At 37.2% G+C, this 16,355-nt stretch overlaps 1 protein-coding gene across 1 annotated transcript in view; it reads left to right on the forward strand.

The window, feature by feature from the left end:
• Positions 1-16,355, forward strand: part of LOC123524821 (polyribonucleotide nucleotidyltransferase 1, mitochondrial-like) — an 80,429-nt gene that overhangs the window by 55,401 nt on the left and 8,673 nt on the right. Inside the window, exons 16-19 of the mRNA XM_053537932.1 lie at positions 1,847-2,010; positions 5,216-5,351; positions 9,613-9,702; positions 13,467-13,550. Coding sequence (XP_053393907.1) covers positions 1,847-2,010; positions 5,216-5,351; positions 9,613-9,702; positions 13,467-13,550 — 474 coding nt within the window. The remainder of the gene's footprint in view (positions 1-1,846; positions 2,011-5,215; positions 5,352-9,612; positions 9,703-13,466; positions 13,551-16,355) is intronic.

Below are 16,355 nucleotides of genomic sequence, written 5' to 3' on the forward strand. Positions count from 1 at the left end.
AAACTAGGTCACCCAGTCAAATCAAAGGAAAAGCGTGTTAACACTCTTGTTCATTTGAAACTTGGTCAGAATGTTCGTCTGCATGAAATATTGTATGAACTTTTATCTGGGTCATGTGGGGTCAAAAACTAGGTCACCAGGTCAAATCAAAGAATAAGCTTGTTTACACCCTAGGGGGCACTTTTTTGATTTTATCTTCATAAATTTTAGTCAGAATCTTTGTTATCATGAAGTCTTGGATAAGTTTGTATCTCGGTCATGTGGGGTAAAAAACTAGGTCACTAGATGAATTAAAAGAAAATGCTTGTTTACACTCAAGATGCCACATTTTTTGGTCCAATATTACAGAAAATTGGTCAGGATATTTGTCTCTATGTAATTACTAGGTAAAACATGTTACACTGTTATAGTGTGTTACACAAGTGAGGGTGAGGTGCCATCTTGGCCCTCTTGTATAATTTAGCAGCTCACTGTGTACTGCTGACTATTTTTAGCTCAGCTATACTTGCTGTGTAGACTAGATAGCTACAACTTGTAGCAAGATGGAGAACCATTCTAGCTAATTAAATTTATTGAAACATTTAACCATTCATAATATAAAAAACTTTTTAATTATTTTTCCATTAATGTTGCTTTTGATCAATTTGTTCTGCCCCCGAAGGTGGTCATATTAAAATTGCACTGTCCGTCCGAGAGTGGGTGTGGGTGCTTTTGTGTGTGCCTGCCTGTGTCCATGTAATTTCTTTTCCGGGCTTAAACTCTACCATCAAGGGATTTGGAAGTGACATTTTATATTTTATAAAGGGATTTGGAAATAACTTGGCATAAATGTTCACCATAATGAGACGACTTGTCTTGTGCAAGACTCATACCCCTAGCTCCAAGGTCAAGGTCACATTTAGAAGTCAAAGGTTAACAGAGTCTGTTTTGTGTCTGGTTCATAACTCAGCCATTCATCAAGGGATTTTGAAATAACTTGGCATAAATGGTCGCCATAATGAGACAACATGTCATGGTCAAGGTCACACTTAGAGGTTTAAGGTTTACATGGTCTGTTTCTTTTCTGGATCATAACTCTTGTCATCTGTCAGGAAATTTGAAAATAATTTGACACAAATGTTAACCATATTGAGACGAAGGTCACAAACTGATTCGTACCTGAACTATTCTGGCATATTTTGGGCAGACAACGGTAGCATTCTTGGGAACGCTTTGGGGGCATTTGTCACTAATAGTGACAGCTGCTCTTGTTGTTTTCCTATAATACTCAAGAAAGTGTATGCAGTTACAGTGTATTCAATTTAAGTGATTCACTGAACGAATAATTTATTACAAATTTTGTGTTTTCACTTTTTTCAAGTAAGGGCATTAGTACTGTAACATTTGTGGTGGACTGTTTATTTTATGGTTGTGTCAGTTAACCAAAATGAATTGCAAAATAAAGACAAGATTCCTATTTTTGCTACCTTTAGATATTTAAAGGCCACAAATGTAATTGATAAGAGAAAGAGAAAACTAGGAACCTGGTTCTTGCACATGACACTCCTGTTTCATGGTGAACATCTGTGGTAAGGATTGTTGGGTTTGAATCTTTTGTTTGTCACTTTTGTTGGTTCAAGTCCTACTTGTTAGGATGCTATACTATGTTGCTTGCTGAAGGTCAGTGGTTCTGCCATAGTGCCTGCCTATGCATGAAATAATTTCTGGAGGAGCTACTGGGGTCTTCCTCCACCATTAAAGCAAAACAGTTACCTTAAGGCCAAAACTCTTGTCTCTGTGACAAAAGGGGAAAAAAAAGCACAACAGTTTTGACAGGTCTTAAACCAGTTTTGGTTCCTGCTTTCAGGCTCTTCCTCTATGGCATCTATATGTGCAGGAAGCTTAGCGCTGATGGATGCTGGGGTCCAGATAAAAGAACCAGCTGCTGGTGTTGCTATAGGACTGGTAACCAGTGACGCTGTAGATCTGGCACCTAATGGGAACAAGTACTACCTTCTGGCAGATATTTTGGTTGGTATCTAAGTTAGTTTGTGTATTACCTGTCCTAACATGGTTGGTTGGCCAATGCCAAAAAATTTGAAAGTAGTAACACAGAAATTAGGCAAAGGTTGAGGTATATCATGATGTTAAACTACCCTTCAGGAAGCTTTTTAGTGTAGTTTGCAGTCTGAGCAACACGTCAGTAAAATTTAATGATGATTTTAAAAACGTTTGTGTCTAGTGAATACAGTTTAGCTTGATACTTGCATAACATTGATGCTGAAAACGAAATTTATGTGACATTTCTTATCACAAATCTTACCTTTTATTTTATGCTATAATTAATATTTTGCTTTGATTTTTTGCAAAATACTACTCTATCTATTACATATCGAATAAAATGCAGAATGTTGAGGTTGATGTACTCTACCCACCATATTAGTATAAATACTTCTTCAGAAAATCTTGAGAACTTCTAATCATTGATAAAGAACATAATCCTCATGTTTGCAATAGAGAAAACAAAATCAAGTTAGTATTAACTAGAAATCAAATATATTTTTATCCTAGTATCAGTGTACTTTGGTTCGCATCTCATTTTTTGTCCCCCACCCTCACCCCACCTCAACATGCAGTTTTAGTGCATTGTTTTATGGACAGCTTTTGTTTGCATTTAAGATAAAAACTATGATTCCATCATAGAGAATTTACTTTATTTCATTTAAAGGATATCTTTTGCGTCAGAATGTTTCAAACAGGCATTTGGTGAGGGTATGAATCCTATTCAGCAATAGCTGTTTGTAATGTTATCAGACGCTTTCCCTTACCAGTAATTGCTTTTTTTTGTGCTGCAAGGGAATAGAAATCTAACAACAGATTCATCCTTTGAACCAATAGCTGAATATTTATCAAAGTTTGTCAGAAGCATTCTTGTACACCTTCTTGAAGTTTGACTGTACTTAGAGGCCAGCAATTCTAAGAATAGAAGAATCTTTGTAGGACTTCTTATCTTGATGAATGTTCACCAGATTTTGTTAGAACTAGGCCTTATGGTCTGTCAGGTGAACAGTTTTGGGCCTTTATGTCCTCTTGTTTGTTCAGTGACAAATTGATTGCTTTTTTGACTAAATTAAATATTCCAAGCTTTTGTACCCATTCTTAGACCCATTGTTAGACTCATTGTTAAACCCATTCTTACCCTCATTATTACACATTCTTAACCACATTCTTTTACCCTAATTCTTAGACCCTTTCTTAACCCCATTCTCTGACCCATTCTTAACCCAATTCTCTGACCCATTCTTAACCCAATTCTCAGACCTATTCTTAACCCGATTCTTTGACCCATTCTTAGACACATTCTCTTTCCCTTTCTAACACCCATTGTTAGACTCATTATCTTTCCCTTTCTAACACCCATTCTTAGACCAGTATGTAACCCCAATTCTTACACCCATCCTTACATCCATTTTTAGCTTGACTTTTCGAAGAAAAAGTAGAGGTATTGCACTTGCCCCGGCTTTACTGTTGCTGTCGTCGTCCGCGTTGGTTAAAGTTTTTAATTAAGCCGAATGTCTCTGTTGCTATCAAAGCTATTGACTTGAAACTTAAAATATTAATTAACTACCAAAGTCTACATCAGGAAAATCAGTCCCTATGACTCTGATTTGAATTTTGAAAGAGTTATGCCCCTTTTTAGCTTTTTTTTTCTTTTTAGTTTTTTATAAAGTCAAATATCTTTAAAGTTTTTGCTGAAGTCAAATATCTTTGTTGCTATTAAAGCTTTTGACTTGAAACTTAAAATAGTTACTTACTATCAAAGTCTTCACCAGGAGAAACAATCCCCATAACTCTGATTTGAATTTTGACACAGTTATGCCCCTTTTTTACTTAGAATTTTTTTTGTTGAAGTTTATAAAAAAAAATCTTGCAAAGCTCTAACTCAGGGTCAAGCACTGAGAAAAGTCAAATGTGCTGTCTTACAGACAGCTCTTGTACAAAGAATGTTTGGTTCTGAGATTTGATTGGGCTGTAAATGCAGATTCATGACATAAACTGAAAGAGGACTCAGGCAGTAGAAAATTAACCTTTAGACTGCTGGCAGCTGATTCTACCTTTGCGACCAGTGCAGACCAAGATCAGCCTACACTGAAGTGCAGGCTGATCTCGGTCTTTATTGGTCACTCTTCAGTCAGTAAATTTTCAGTGAACATCCCTTTGAATAATAAGTGGTACTTCCTAAATTGAATGATGGACCAATTCATTTTAGAAATATAGTAGTGTAAAGGTTAATTCATTTTTCCTATGTATTGATACCTTGACATTCTGTATTGATATATGAGCCGTGCCATGAGAAAACCAACATAGTGGGTTTGCGACCAGCATGGATCCAGACCAGCCTGCGCATCCGCGCAGTCTGGTCAGGCTCCATGCTGTTCGCCTTTAAAGCCTGTTGGAATTGGAGAAACTGTTAGCGAACAGCATGGATCCTGACCAGACTGCGCGGATGCGCAGGCTGGTCTGGATCCATGCTGGTCGCATACCCACTATGTTGGTTTTCCCATGGCATGGCTCATATAATGATCCTTTCCACATCCACAATACATAAAGGAGCCTCTGTGGCTGTGTGGTTAAGATAGCTGACTTCAAATCACTTGCCTTTCACAGATGTGGGTTTGAATTCATCATGTGAGGAAGCCATCCAGCTGGCTTACTGAAGGTTGGTGGTTCTACCCAGGTACCAGCTTGTGATAAAATAATGCACAGAGGGGCACCTGGGGTTTTCCTCCACCATCAAAGCTTGAAAGTCGCCATATGACTTATAATTGTGTTGGTGCAACGTTAAACCCAATAAAAAAAAACAAGCAAAACAGTATATGCATGTCCTGATTGACAGTGACAACCCTAATTCAAGTTTATTGTTTTCAGACTTGAGATCCAGGGTTAGAGTAATAAAGTTGATTTCCACAAATGGTATACTGTAAAATCATTTAATTTCTTGGGCATGAAATTTATTAGTTTTGGTCAAAATGGCAATTTCGTGGGATATGAATTCTAGGATTTCAACTTTACAACATAAAATGAATGGGAATTTTACTTTTTTGTTGGGATTAAATTTCGTGGATTGAATCAACCACGAAATCCATGAAAATTAGTCCCCCATGAATATTAATGATTTCACAGTAGATTATTTTGTCAGATTAACAAATAAAATAGTAATGTCTTTTCCACCTAGGGTATAGAGGACTATTTTGGTGAGATGGACATGAAAGTAGGGGGAACTAAAAATGGAGTTACTGCAATACAGATGGATCTAAAAATCCCTGGAATTCCTGTTTCAACTGTTCATGAAGCTTTATATTTAGCAAAAGGTAAAAGTTTAATGACATTTTCTGTAAAAATATAATGTAATGTTTGCTGATTTGCATGTAATAGATGCAGTATGTGATAAAACGTTCACCACAATCCTTGTGGCAAGAACTACAAACTGACTTACTGACCTATAACATTGAACTTAATTGGGGAGATGGGGGTGGGGGTCTGTGTAAATTCTTGTCCAGGCTGTAACTTCAGTATTCATAGGGGGGTTTGAAAATAATTTGACACAAATGTTAACCATATTGAGGTGTGTCAAGCTTATGACCCAGGTCTCTCAGGTCAAGGTCACAAGATTATGTGATTTTTAGCTCGACTATTATAATAGTGGAGCTATCCTACTCATGTGGGGAAGTTGGCAGTTACTTGCGAAGAACAGGTTTGAACTGGTACAGAATCCAGGAACACTGGTTAGGTTAACTGCCCGCCGTTATATAACTGAAATACTGTTGAAAAACGGCGTTAAACCCAAAACAAACAAACAAACTATCCTACTCGCCCCGGTGTTGGCGTGAGCATGAGCGTGAGCGTCACACAAATGTTAAAGTTTGCGTACCACCCCAAATATTTTCAAAGTCCATTGAGATATTGCTTTGATATTTTGCATACTTGTTTACCATCATGACCCCAGTCTGTAAAAAGGAGGAGGCAACTCTATCAAGCATTTTGACTGAATTATGGCCCCTTTTCGACTTAGAATATGCTTATTGTAATGTTAAAGTTTTCGTACCACCCCAAATATTTTCAAAGTCTATTGAGATATTGCTTTAATATTTTGCATACTTGTTTACCATCATGACCCCAATCTGTAAACAGGAGAAGACAACTCTATCAAGCATTTTGACTGAATTATGTCCCCTTTTCGACTTAGAATATGCTCATTGTAATGTTAAAGTTTTACTCATTGCTTATATTATACTATCAAGAACTGAGAATAGTCGAGCGCACTGTCCACTGACAGCTCTTGTTTATTTTTGTTGTTGATATATGGATTTAGAAGTCATTTTATGCAAAGAATTATTTTAGCCTGAGAATATGCTACATGTACTGGGTCTAGGTCATTATCTAAATTTTTGTTTATTTTACGCAGACGAAGCATTTTTTGGGGCATGCTTTGGAGTATTTGTATATAACTGTGACAGCTCTTGTTTTTTGTTGAGCCCGTAAGGGAGAAGAGACATAGTTGTCCAAATGGCTGTTCGGTGTATGTGCGTGCATGCGTCCATCCATCCGGCTTTCTTTGTCCAGACCATAAGTTTGTCATTGATTGTTGGATTTTAAAATAACTTGGCACGATTGTTCAGCACCATGAGCCGGCATGTCGCGCAACACCCATGTCAATATCTTCAAGGTCAAGGTCACACTAGGAGTTTAAAGTAGTGTTGTAAAATCGGTTTCAAAACAAAATCGATAATCGAATCGAATCTGAACAGCTATTTCGATTCACAATCGATTATATAATCGAAAGTAAAAGCATTCAGACTTACCTATAATTATACTCTTATTATAGATTCCACTTAGGCAATACATTTCAGATAATTTCATAAAACAAAAATATACTATGCTTTTATAATTACTTGGGGCCCGCCCGCTTAGCTCAGTAGGTAAGAGCGTTGGTCTACGGATCGCGGGGTCGCGAGTTCGATCCTCGGGCTGGGCGTATGTTCTCCGTGACTATTTGATAAACGACATTGTGTCTGAAATCATTAGTCCTCCACCTCTGATTCATGTGGGGAAGTTGGCAGTTACTTACGGAGAACAGGTTTGTACTGGTACAGAATCCAGGAACACTGGTTAGGTTAACTGCCCGCCGTTATATGACTGCAATACTGTTGAAAAACGGCGTTAAACCTAAAACAAACAAACATTACTTGGGACTAGGGATGTTTATTAAAATTGTACTCGTAAATACTTTTCTTGATAAGTAAATTAAACCAATAACAAGTGTCAAGTGATCATGGTGAATACATTTAATGTATTTAGGGAATGCATTTTTACTTTTAACTATAAATTTCTATAAGTATAAAATTGATTAATTTAATCTCAGTCTCGTTGGCTTGATAAAATAAATATAAAACAAGACAGTTCAAGACTATTTCAAAATAAGGTTGACAAATTGACAGACACAGAGAGGTACATCGGGATCATTGTTAAATAATTCACAAGTCCATACGAATTACGAAGAGTTCGAATAGTTTGGGTACGAAAACATACCTTTGTTCACATATGATTTTCGGCAGAGTTTACAAATAACAGATTGCATGTTGAGGTTTTCTTTAATAGGTGGTCCTTGTTTTGTTTTTTCGAAGCCAAAATAAGCCCACACAGTCGACCGAACTTTTTCATGGACACTTTTTTCTGCCATTTTACGTGTGAGAGTGACGTCCCTTGCGGTTTAATTAACGAAATGTATGAAAATTACGGATATATGGAATGAACGGAAAGGGATCAATTGCGCGAAAAGCGCTAGCGACATCGATTTCAGAACTCCAACATCGATAGTCGGCGACCTGCAGCTGCCGGCGACGATTATTCGATTTAACTCGATCATCGTTTTATCACTAGTTTAAAGGTCAAATATGGCTATAATTGACCTTGTCCAGACAATAGCGTCGTCATTGAATGTGGGATTATAAAATAACCTGGCACAATTGTTTACCACTATGAGATGGTGTGTCGTGTGCAACACCGGCATCAATATCTTAAACGTCAAGGTCACACATGTAGTTTAAAGGTCAAATATGGCTATAATTGACCTTGTCCGGACAAGAACTTCGTCATTGAATGTGGGATTATAAGATAACCTGGCACAATTGTTTTATTTGGCACAAATGTTTGTCTCAGTGAGACAGAGTTTCGTGTGCAACTCCCAGTGCTTTTGACAGCTGGCGGGCTCGACATGTTGCCCTTGGGCATCTAGTTTTTCTTTTCTTCCTATTTTTTAGCTCACCTGAGCACGAAGTGCTCAAAGGTGAGCTTTAGTGATCACCCTGTGTCCGGCGTCCGTCGTCGTCCGTCGTCCGTCCGTCCGTCCGTCCGTCCGTCGTCAACAATTTGACTGTTAACACTCTAGAGGTCACATTTTTGGCCCAATCTTAATGAAACTTGGTCAGAATGTTACCCTCCATAAAATCTTGGACGAGTTCGATATTGGGTCATCTGGGTTCAAAAACTAGGTCACCAGGTCAAATCAAAGGAAAAGCTTGTTAACACTCTAGAGGTCACAATTTTGACCCAATCTTAATGAAACTTGGCCAGAATGTTACCCTCCATAAAGTCTTGGACGAGTTCGATATTCGGTCATCTGGGGTCAAAAACTAGGTCACCAGGTCAAATCAAAGGAAAAGCTTGTTAACACTCTAGAGGTCACATTTTTGGCCCATTCTTAATGAAACTTGGTCAGAATGTTACCCTCCATAAAATCTTGGATGAGTTCGATATTGGGTCATCTGGGGTCAAAAACTAGGTCACCAGGTCAAATCAAAGGAAAAGCTTGTTAACACTGTAAAGGCCGCATTTATGACTATATCTTCATGAAACTTGGTCAGAATGTTAATATTGATGATCTTAAGGTCCAGTTTGAATCTGGGTCATGTAGGATTAAAAACTAGGTCACCTGGTCAAATCAAAGGAAAAGCTAGTTAACACTGTAGAGGCCACATTTATGACCATATCTTAAAGAAACTTGGTCAGAATGTTTATCTTGATGCTCTTTAGGTCAAATTTAAACCTGGGTCAGCTTCGGTCAAAAACTAGGTCACTAGGTTAAATCAAAGGAAAAGCTTGTTAACACTGTAGAGGCCACATTTATGACTATATCTTCATGAAACTTAGTCAGAATATTAAACTTGATGATCTTTAGGTCAGGTTTGAATCTGGGTCATGTTGGGTCAAGAATTAGGTCATGGGGGCAAATCAAAGGAAAAGCTTGTTAACACTCTAGAGGCCACATTTATGACTGTAACTTCATGAAACTTAGAATGTTAAACTTGATGATCTTTAGGTCAAGTTCAAATCTGGGTCATGTTGGGTCAAAAACTAGGTCACGGGGTCAAATCAAAAGAAAAGCTAGTTAACACTGTAGAGGCCACATTTATGAACATATCTTGATGAAACTTGGTCAGAATGTTAATCTTGATGATCTTTAGGTCAATAGGTCAGGTGAGCGATACAGGGCCTTCATGACCCTCTTGTTTAAATTTATACTGACTAAATTTGAACAACTTTACATAAACCAATGATCATTGTTTCTTACAGCTAAGATATCACATATCATAAGTATAATGAAGAATTCCGCAAAGATTGATGTTCCTAGAGAAAGTATCAAAAGTAATGGTCCAGTATTAGGTAAGTTAAAGTCCCATATTGCTTTAAGTTAGTGCTGTAAGGAGATGAAGCACTATCCAGGAAGTGTATTTTGATTGATAAACCTTTAGTGATTTATTTTAGTTTATACTAATTATGTCTCCCTGAACATTGAAAACCATTTCCGATCGATAACTAGAGAACCACTTGACCCAGAATGTTGAAACTTCATAGGATGATTGGTCATGAAGAATAGATGACCCCTATTGATTTTGGGGTCACTCCTTCAAAGGTCAAGGTCACAGGGGCCTGAACATTGAAAACCATTTCCGATCAATAACTAGAGAACCACTTAACCCAGAATGTTGAAACTTCATAGGATGATTGTACATGCGAAGCAGATGACCCCTATTGATTTTGGGGTCACTCTGTTAAAGGTCAAGGTCACAAGGGCCCGAACATTGAAAACCATTTCCGGTCAGTAACTTGAGAACCACTTGACCCAGAATGATGAAACTTCATAGGATGATTGATCATGCAGAGTAGATGACCCCTAACGATTTTGGGGTCACTCTGTTAAAGGTCAAGGTCACAGGGACCTGAACATGGAAAACCATTTCCAATCAATAACTTGAGAACCTCTCGACCCAGAATGTTGAAACTTCATAGGATGATTGTTCATGCAGAGTAAATGACCCCTATTGTTTTTGGGGTCACTCCGTTAAAGGTCAAGGTCACAGGGGTCTGAACATTGATAACCAGTTCTGATCAATAACTTGAGAACCACTTGACCCAGAATGTTGAAACTTCATAAAAAGGATGATTGAACATGCAGACTGGATGACCCCTATTGATTTTGGGATCAGTCTATTAAAGGTCAAGGTCACAGTGGCCTGTTCATGTAAAATCATTTTTATGCCCCCGAAGGGAGGCATATAGTTTTTGAACCGTCTGTCAGTCTGTCGGTCTGTCAGTCTGTCCGCAATTTTCGTGTCCGGTCCATATCTTTGTCATCGATGGATGGATTTTCAAATAACTTGGCATGAATGTGTACCACAGTAAGACGACGTGTCTCGCGAAAGACCCAGGTCCGTAGCTCAAAGGTCAAGGTCACACTTAGACGTTAAAGGTCATTTTTCATGATAGTTGGGCGTGTCCGGTCCATATCTTTGTCATCCATGGATGGATTTTCAAATAACTTGGCATGAATGTGTACCACAGTAAGACGTCGTGTCGCGTGCAAGACCCAGGTCCGTAGCTCAAAGGTCAAGGTCACACTTAGACGTTAAAGGTCATTTTTTATGATAGTGCATTCGTGTCCGGTCCATATCTTTGTCATCCATGGATGGATTTTCAAATAACTTGGCATAAATGTGTACCACAGTAAGATGACGTGTCGCGCACAAGACCCAGGTCCGTAGCTCAAAGGTCAAGGTCACACTTAGACGTTAAAGGTCATATTTCAACATAGTGCATTGATGGGTGTGTCCGGTCCATATCTTTGTCATTCATGCTTGGATTTTAAAAATATTGGGCATGGATGTGTACCACAGTAAGACGACGTGTTGCGCGCAAGACCCACGTCCGTAGGTCAAAGGTTCTAAACTCTAACATTGGCCATAACTATTCATTCAAAGTGCCATCGGGGGCATGTGTCATCCTATGGAGACAGCTCTTGTTTGGAAATAACTTGAGAACCACTTGACCTAGAATGTTGAAACTTAATAGGATGATTGGACATGCAGAGTAGATGACACCTATTTATTTTGAGGTCACTTGATCAAAGGTCAAGGTCACAGGAGCCTGAACAGTGACTTGAGAACCACTAGGCCAAGAGTGTTGAAATTTAGCGGGATGACTGGACATGCCAAGTAGATGATCCCTATTGCAGCCAACCATCAGTGTCTCTTTGACTTTCGCTCCTGACCCCTATTGACTTCTTGCCTATAGGACTTTGCATTGGGGGAGACATGCGCTTTTTTACAAAAGCATTTTCTAGTTTATTTTAGTTTGATTGTGATGAAAGCTTGAAGCTTATTTGAACCACTCTAGAGTCCGCTTCCTGGAAAAACCAGTTCTGGTGTCATAGGAGAAGGCATGGTTGTGACCCCAGTGGGGCTCAAACCAACAACCCCTGGATTGAGCGGCCGACACCTTAACCACTGGACCACTGCTCCCCTTTGATAGTAGAGTCAGGCACCAACTTTAGAAGCTCTAGATTGGATTGGATATTTCTGAGCTCTGTCTCAAATTCAGACAAAAAATACAGTCATTTTGAGATTGGTTTCCAAACATGGTTTATCTCCTTCAAGGAAATGCTTGCTTTAGGTTTTTACAAAGAATAATCCGTGGAAAGGAAGATCTAGAGTGATTTATCATAATTAGTTATAGTAATCGTAATCAGCTGTAATTGATTTCATTTGTTCAAGTAGTCATATGGAATCAGTAACTGTGCACATTTTTAATTACATGTTATAGTTATCCCAATAGAATTGATTACTTAAGAAATCATGAAGACTTACGATTACTTTATCAGTACATGTTTTCTTCATCATAAAATAATCTATCTCTAACAGGCAGAGTAAGAAGTATCTCAAGATGTTTTTGTTGCATGTAGATCATCTTTGAACGGCAATGTTTTTAGATTTTACCGAATTTTTAGCTATTTTTGAGCTTTCAGGACAGTTGGATGTCCAGCATCTGTCCATTGTTAGCAGTTTCTTTAAAGAACATCTACTTAATTGCTTTGCCATTCACAGGAATGTACTTGGGGTGGTCGCTTTTCAGATTCCTGCATATCTAGTTCATCCATGCAGAAATGTTGGTTGCTTTTAAAATTTTATAAATTGAATTATGCATGACTGCCACACTCACCAGACTTGAGTCTGTTGGACTTCTACTTGTAGGGATATTTGAAGGATAGAGTGTACAAGCCTTCTCCAGATTCTGTGCAAGAACTTAAGTTAAACATTAGAAAAGAAATCAGAAGTATAAACACTTAAAACTTGCCACGCCATGATCAGCAATTTTAGAACACGTTGCAACATCGTTATCAAAGAAAAGGGAGGTCATGTGCTGAAATAGACTTACATTATATTTTCAGTATGTGTAATATATTCTGTTAAAATATGCACATAAAATAAAACTTTATAATGTATACAGTGTTGTCATATAACTTTTATAAAGGGTGTTTACTGCAAATAAGAATTTTGAAATGGTAACAGATATTCTGGGACACCCTGTATTCAGAACAGTGCCATCATGAGTAAATGTCTGAATTTATTTCCAGAAAAGTTTACAGTACCATCATTAGTAAATGTCTGAATTTATTTCCAGAAATGTTTACAGTACCATCATCAGTAAATGTCTGAATTTATTTCCAGAAATGTTTACAGTACCATCATTAGTAAATGTCTGAATTTATTTCCAGAAAAGTTTACAGTACCATCATCAGTAAATGTCTGAATTTATTTCCAGAAATGTTTACAGTACCATCATTAGTAAATGTCTGAATTTATTTCCAAAAATGTTTACAGTACCATCATCAGTAAATGTCTGAATTTATTTCCAGAAAAGTTTACAGTACCATCATCAGTAAATGTCTGAATTTATTTCCAGAAAAGTTTACAGTACCATCATTAGTAAATTTCTGAATTTATTTTCAGAAAAGTTTACAGTACCATCATCAGTAAATGTATAAATTTATTTCCAGAAAAGTTTACAGTACCATCATCAGTGAATGTCTGAATTTATTTGCTGACAAGTTTACAGTTCAATTACTTATAAATGTCTGAATTTATTTTCAGAAAAGATAACAGTACCACCATCAAAGAGAGGTAGTTTTGTTGGCACTGGCGGAATGAATCTCAAAAAGTTGAGATCAGATGCAGGTACTTTTATGGTCAGTTGGCCGAGGCTAGAAAGTTGTGACTCAGAAATTAGGCAGAGGTTAAGATATATCATAAAGTTACACTATCCTTCAGGCAGAAATTAGGCAAAGGTTGAGCTATATCATAAAGTTATACTATCCTTCAGGCAGAAATTAGGCAAATATTGAGCTATATCATAAAGTTATACTATCCTTCAGGCAGAAATTCCTTCAGGCAGAAATTAGGCAAATGTTGAGCTATATCATAAAGTTATACTATCCTTCGGGCAGAAATTAGGCAAAGGTTGAGCTATATCATAAAGTTATACTATCCTCCGGGCAGAAATTAGGCAAAGGTTGAGCTATATCATAAAGTTATACTATCCTTCAGGCAGAAATTAGGCAAAGGTTGAGCTATATCATAAAGTTATACTATCCTTCAGGCAGAAATTAGGCAAAGGTTGAGCTATATCATAAAGTTATACTATCCTTCAGGCAGAAATTCCTTCAGGCAGAAATTAGGCAAAGGTTGAGCTATATCATAAAGTTATACTATCCTTCAGGCAGAAATTAGGCAAAGGTTGAGCTATATCATAAAGTTATACTATCCTTCAGGCAGAAATTAGGCAAATGTTGAGCTATATCATAAAGTTATACTATCCTTCAGGCAGAAATTCCTTCAGGCAGAAATTAGGCAAAGGTTGAGGTATATCATAAAGTTATACTATCCTCCGGGCAGAAATTAGGCAAAGGTTGAGCTATATCATAAAGTTATACTATCCTCCGGGCAGAAATTAGGCAAAGGTTGAGCTATATCATAAAGTTATACTATCCTTCGGGCAGAAATTAGGCAAAGGTTGAGATATATCATAAAGTTATACTATCCTTCAGGCAGAAATTAGGCAAAGGTTGAGGTATATCATAAAGTTATACTATCCTCCAGGCAGAAATTAGGCAAATGTTGAGCTATATCATAAAGTTATACTATCCTTCAGGCAGAAATTCCTTCAGGCAGAAATTAGGCAAAGGTTGAGCTATATCATAAAGTTATATTATCCTTCAGGCAGAAATTAGGCAAAGGTTGAGCTATATCATAAAGTTATATTATCCTTCAGGCAGAAATTAGGCAAAGGTTGAGCTATATCATAAAGTTATACTATCCTTCAGGCAGAAATTAGGCAAAGGTTGAGATATATCATAAAGTTATACTATCCTTCAGGCAGAAATTAGGCAAAGGTTGAGGTATATCATAAAGTTATACTATCCTCTGGGCAGAAATTAGGCAAATGTTGAGCTATATCATAAAGTTATACTATCCTTCTTGCAGAAGTTCCTTCAGGCAGAAATTAGGCAAAGGTTGAGCTATATCATAAAGTTATACTATCCTTCAGGCAGAAATTAGGCAAAGGTTGAGCTATATCATAAAGTTATACTATCCTTCAGGCAGAAATTAGGCAAAGGTTGAGATATATCATAAAGTTATACTATCCTTCAGGCAGAAATTAGGCAAAGGTTGAGATATATCATAAAGTTATACTATCCTTCAGGCAGAAATTAGGCAAAGGTTGAGGTATATCATAAAGTTATACTATCCTCCGGGCAGAAATTAGGCAAATGTTGAGCTATATCATAAAGTTATACTATCCTTCTTGCAGAAATTCCTTCAGGCAGAAATTAGGCAAAGGTTGAGCTATATCATAAAGTTATACTATCCTTCGGGCAGAAATTAGGCAAAGGTTGAGCTATATCATAAAGTTATACTATCCTTCAGGCAGAAATTAGGCAAAGGTTGAAATATAAAGTTATACTATCCTTCAGGCAGAAATTCCTTCAGGCAGAAATTAGGCAACGGTTGAGCTATATCATAAAGTTATACTATCCTTCAGGCAGAAATTAGGCAAATGTTGAGGTATATCATGAAGTTATACTATCCTTCAGGCAGAAATTAGGCAAATGTTGAGCTATATCATAAAGTTATACTATCCTTCAGGCAGAAATTAGGCAAATGTTGAGCTATATCATAAAGTTATACTATCCTTCAGGCAGAAATTAGGCAAAGGTTAAGCTATATCATAAAGTTATACTATCCTTCAGGCAGAAATTAGGCAAATGTTGAGCTATATCATAAAGTTATACTATTCTTCAGGCAGAAATTCCTTCAGGCAGAAATTAGGCAAAGGTTGAGCTATATCATAAAGTTATACTATCCTTCAGGCAGAAATTAGGCAAAGGTTGAGCTATATCATAAAGTTATACTATCCTTCAGGCAGAAATTAGGCAAAGGTTGAGATATATCATAAAGTTATACTATCCTTCAGGCAGAAATTAGGCAAAGGTTGAGGTATATCATTAAGTTATACTATCCTCCGGGCAGAAATTAGGCAAATGTTGAGCTATATCATAAAGTTATACTATCCTTCTTGCTGAAATTCCTTCAGGCAGAAATTAGGCAAAGGTTGAGCTATATCATAAAGTTATACTATCCTTCGGGCAGAAATTAGGCAAAGGTTGAGCTATATCTTAAAGTTATACTATCCTTCAGGCAGAAATTAGGCAAAGGTTGAAATATATCATAAAGTTATACTATCCTTCAGGCAGAAATTAGGCAAAGGTTGAGCTATATCATAAAGTTATACTATCCTTCAGGCAGAAATTAGGCAAAGGTTGAGGTATATCATAAAGTTATACTATCCTCCGGGCAGAAATTAGGCAAATGTTGAGCTATATCATAAAGTTATACTATCCTTCTTGCAGAAATTCCTTCAGGCAGAAATTAGGCAAAGGTTGAGCTATATCATAAAGTTATACTATCCTTCGGGCAGAAATT

This window comes from Mercenaria mercenaria, chromosome 1 (genome assembly GCF_021730395.1).
Source record: "Mercenaria mercenaria strain notata chromosome 1, MADL_Memer_1, whole genome shotgun sequence".
Classification (NCBI taxonomy): Eukaryota; Metazoa; Mollusca; class Bivalvia; order Venerida; family Veneridae; genus Mercenaria; species Mercenaria mercenaria.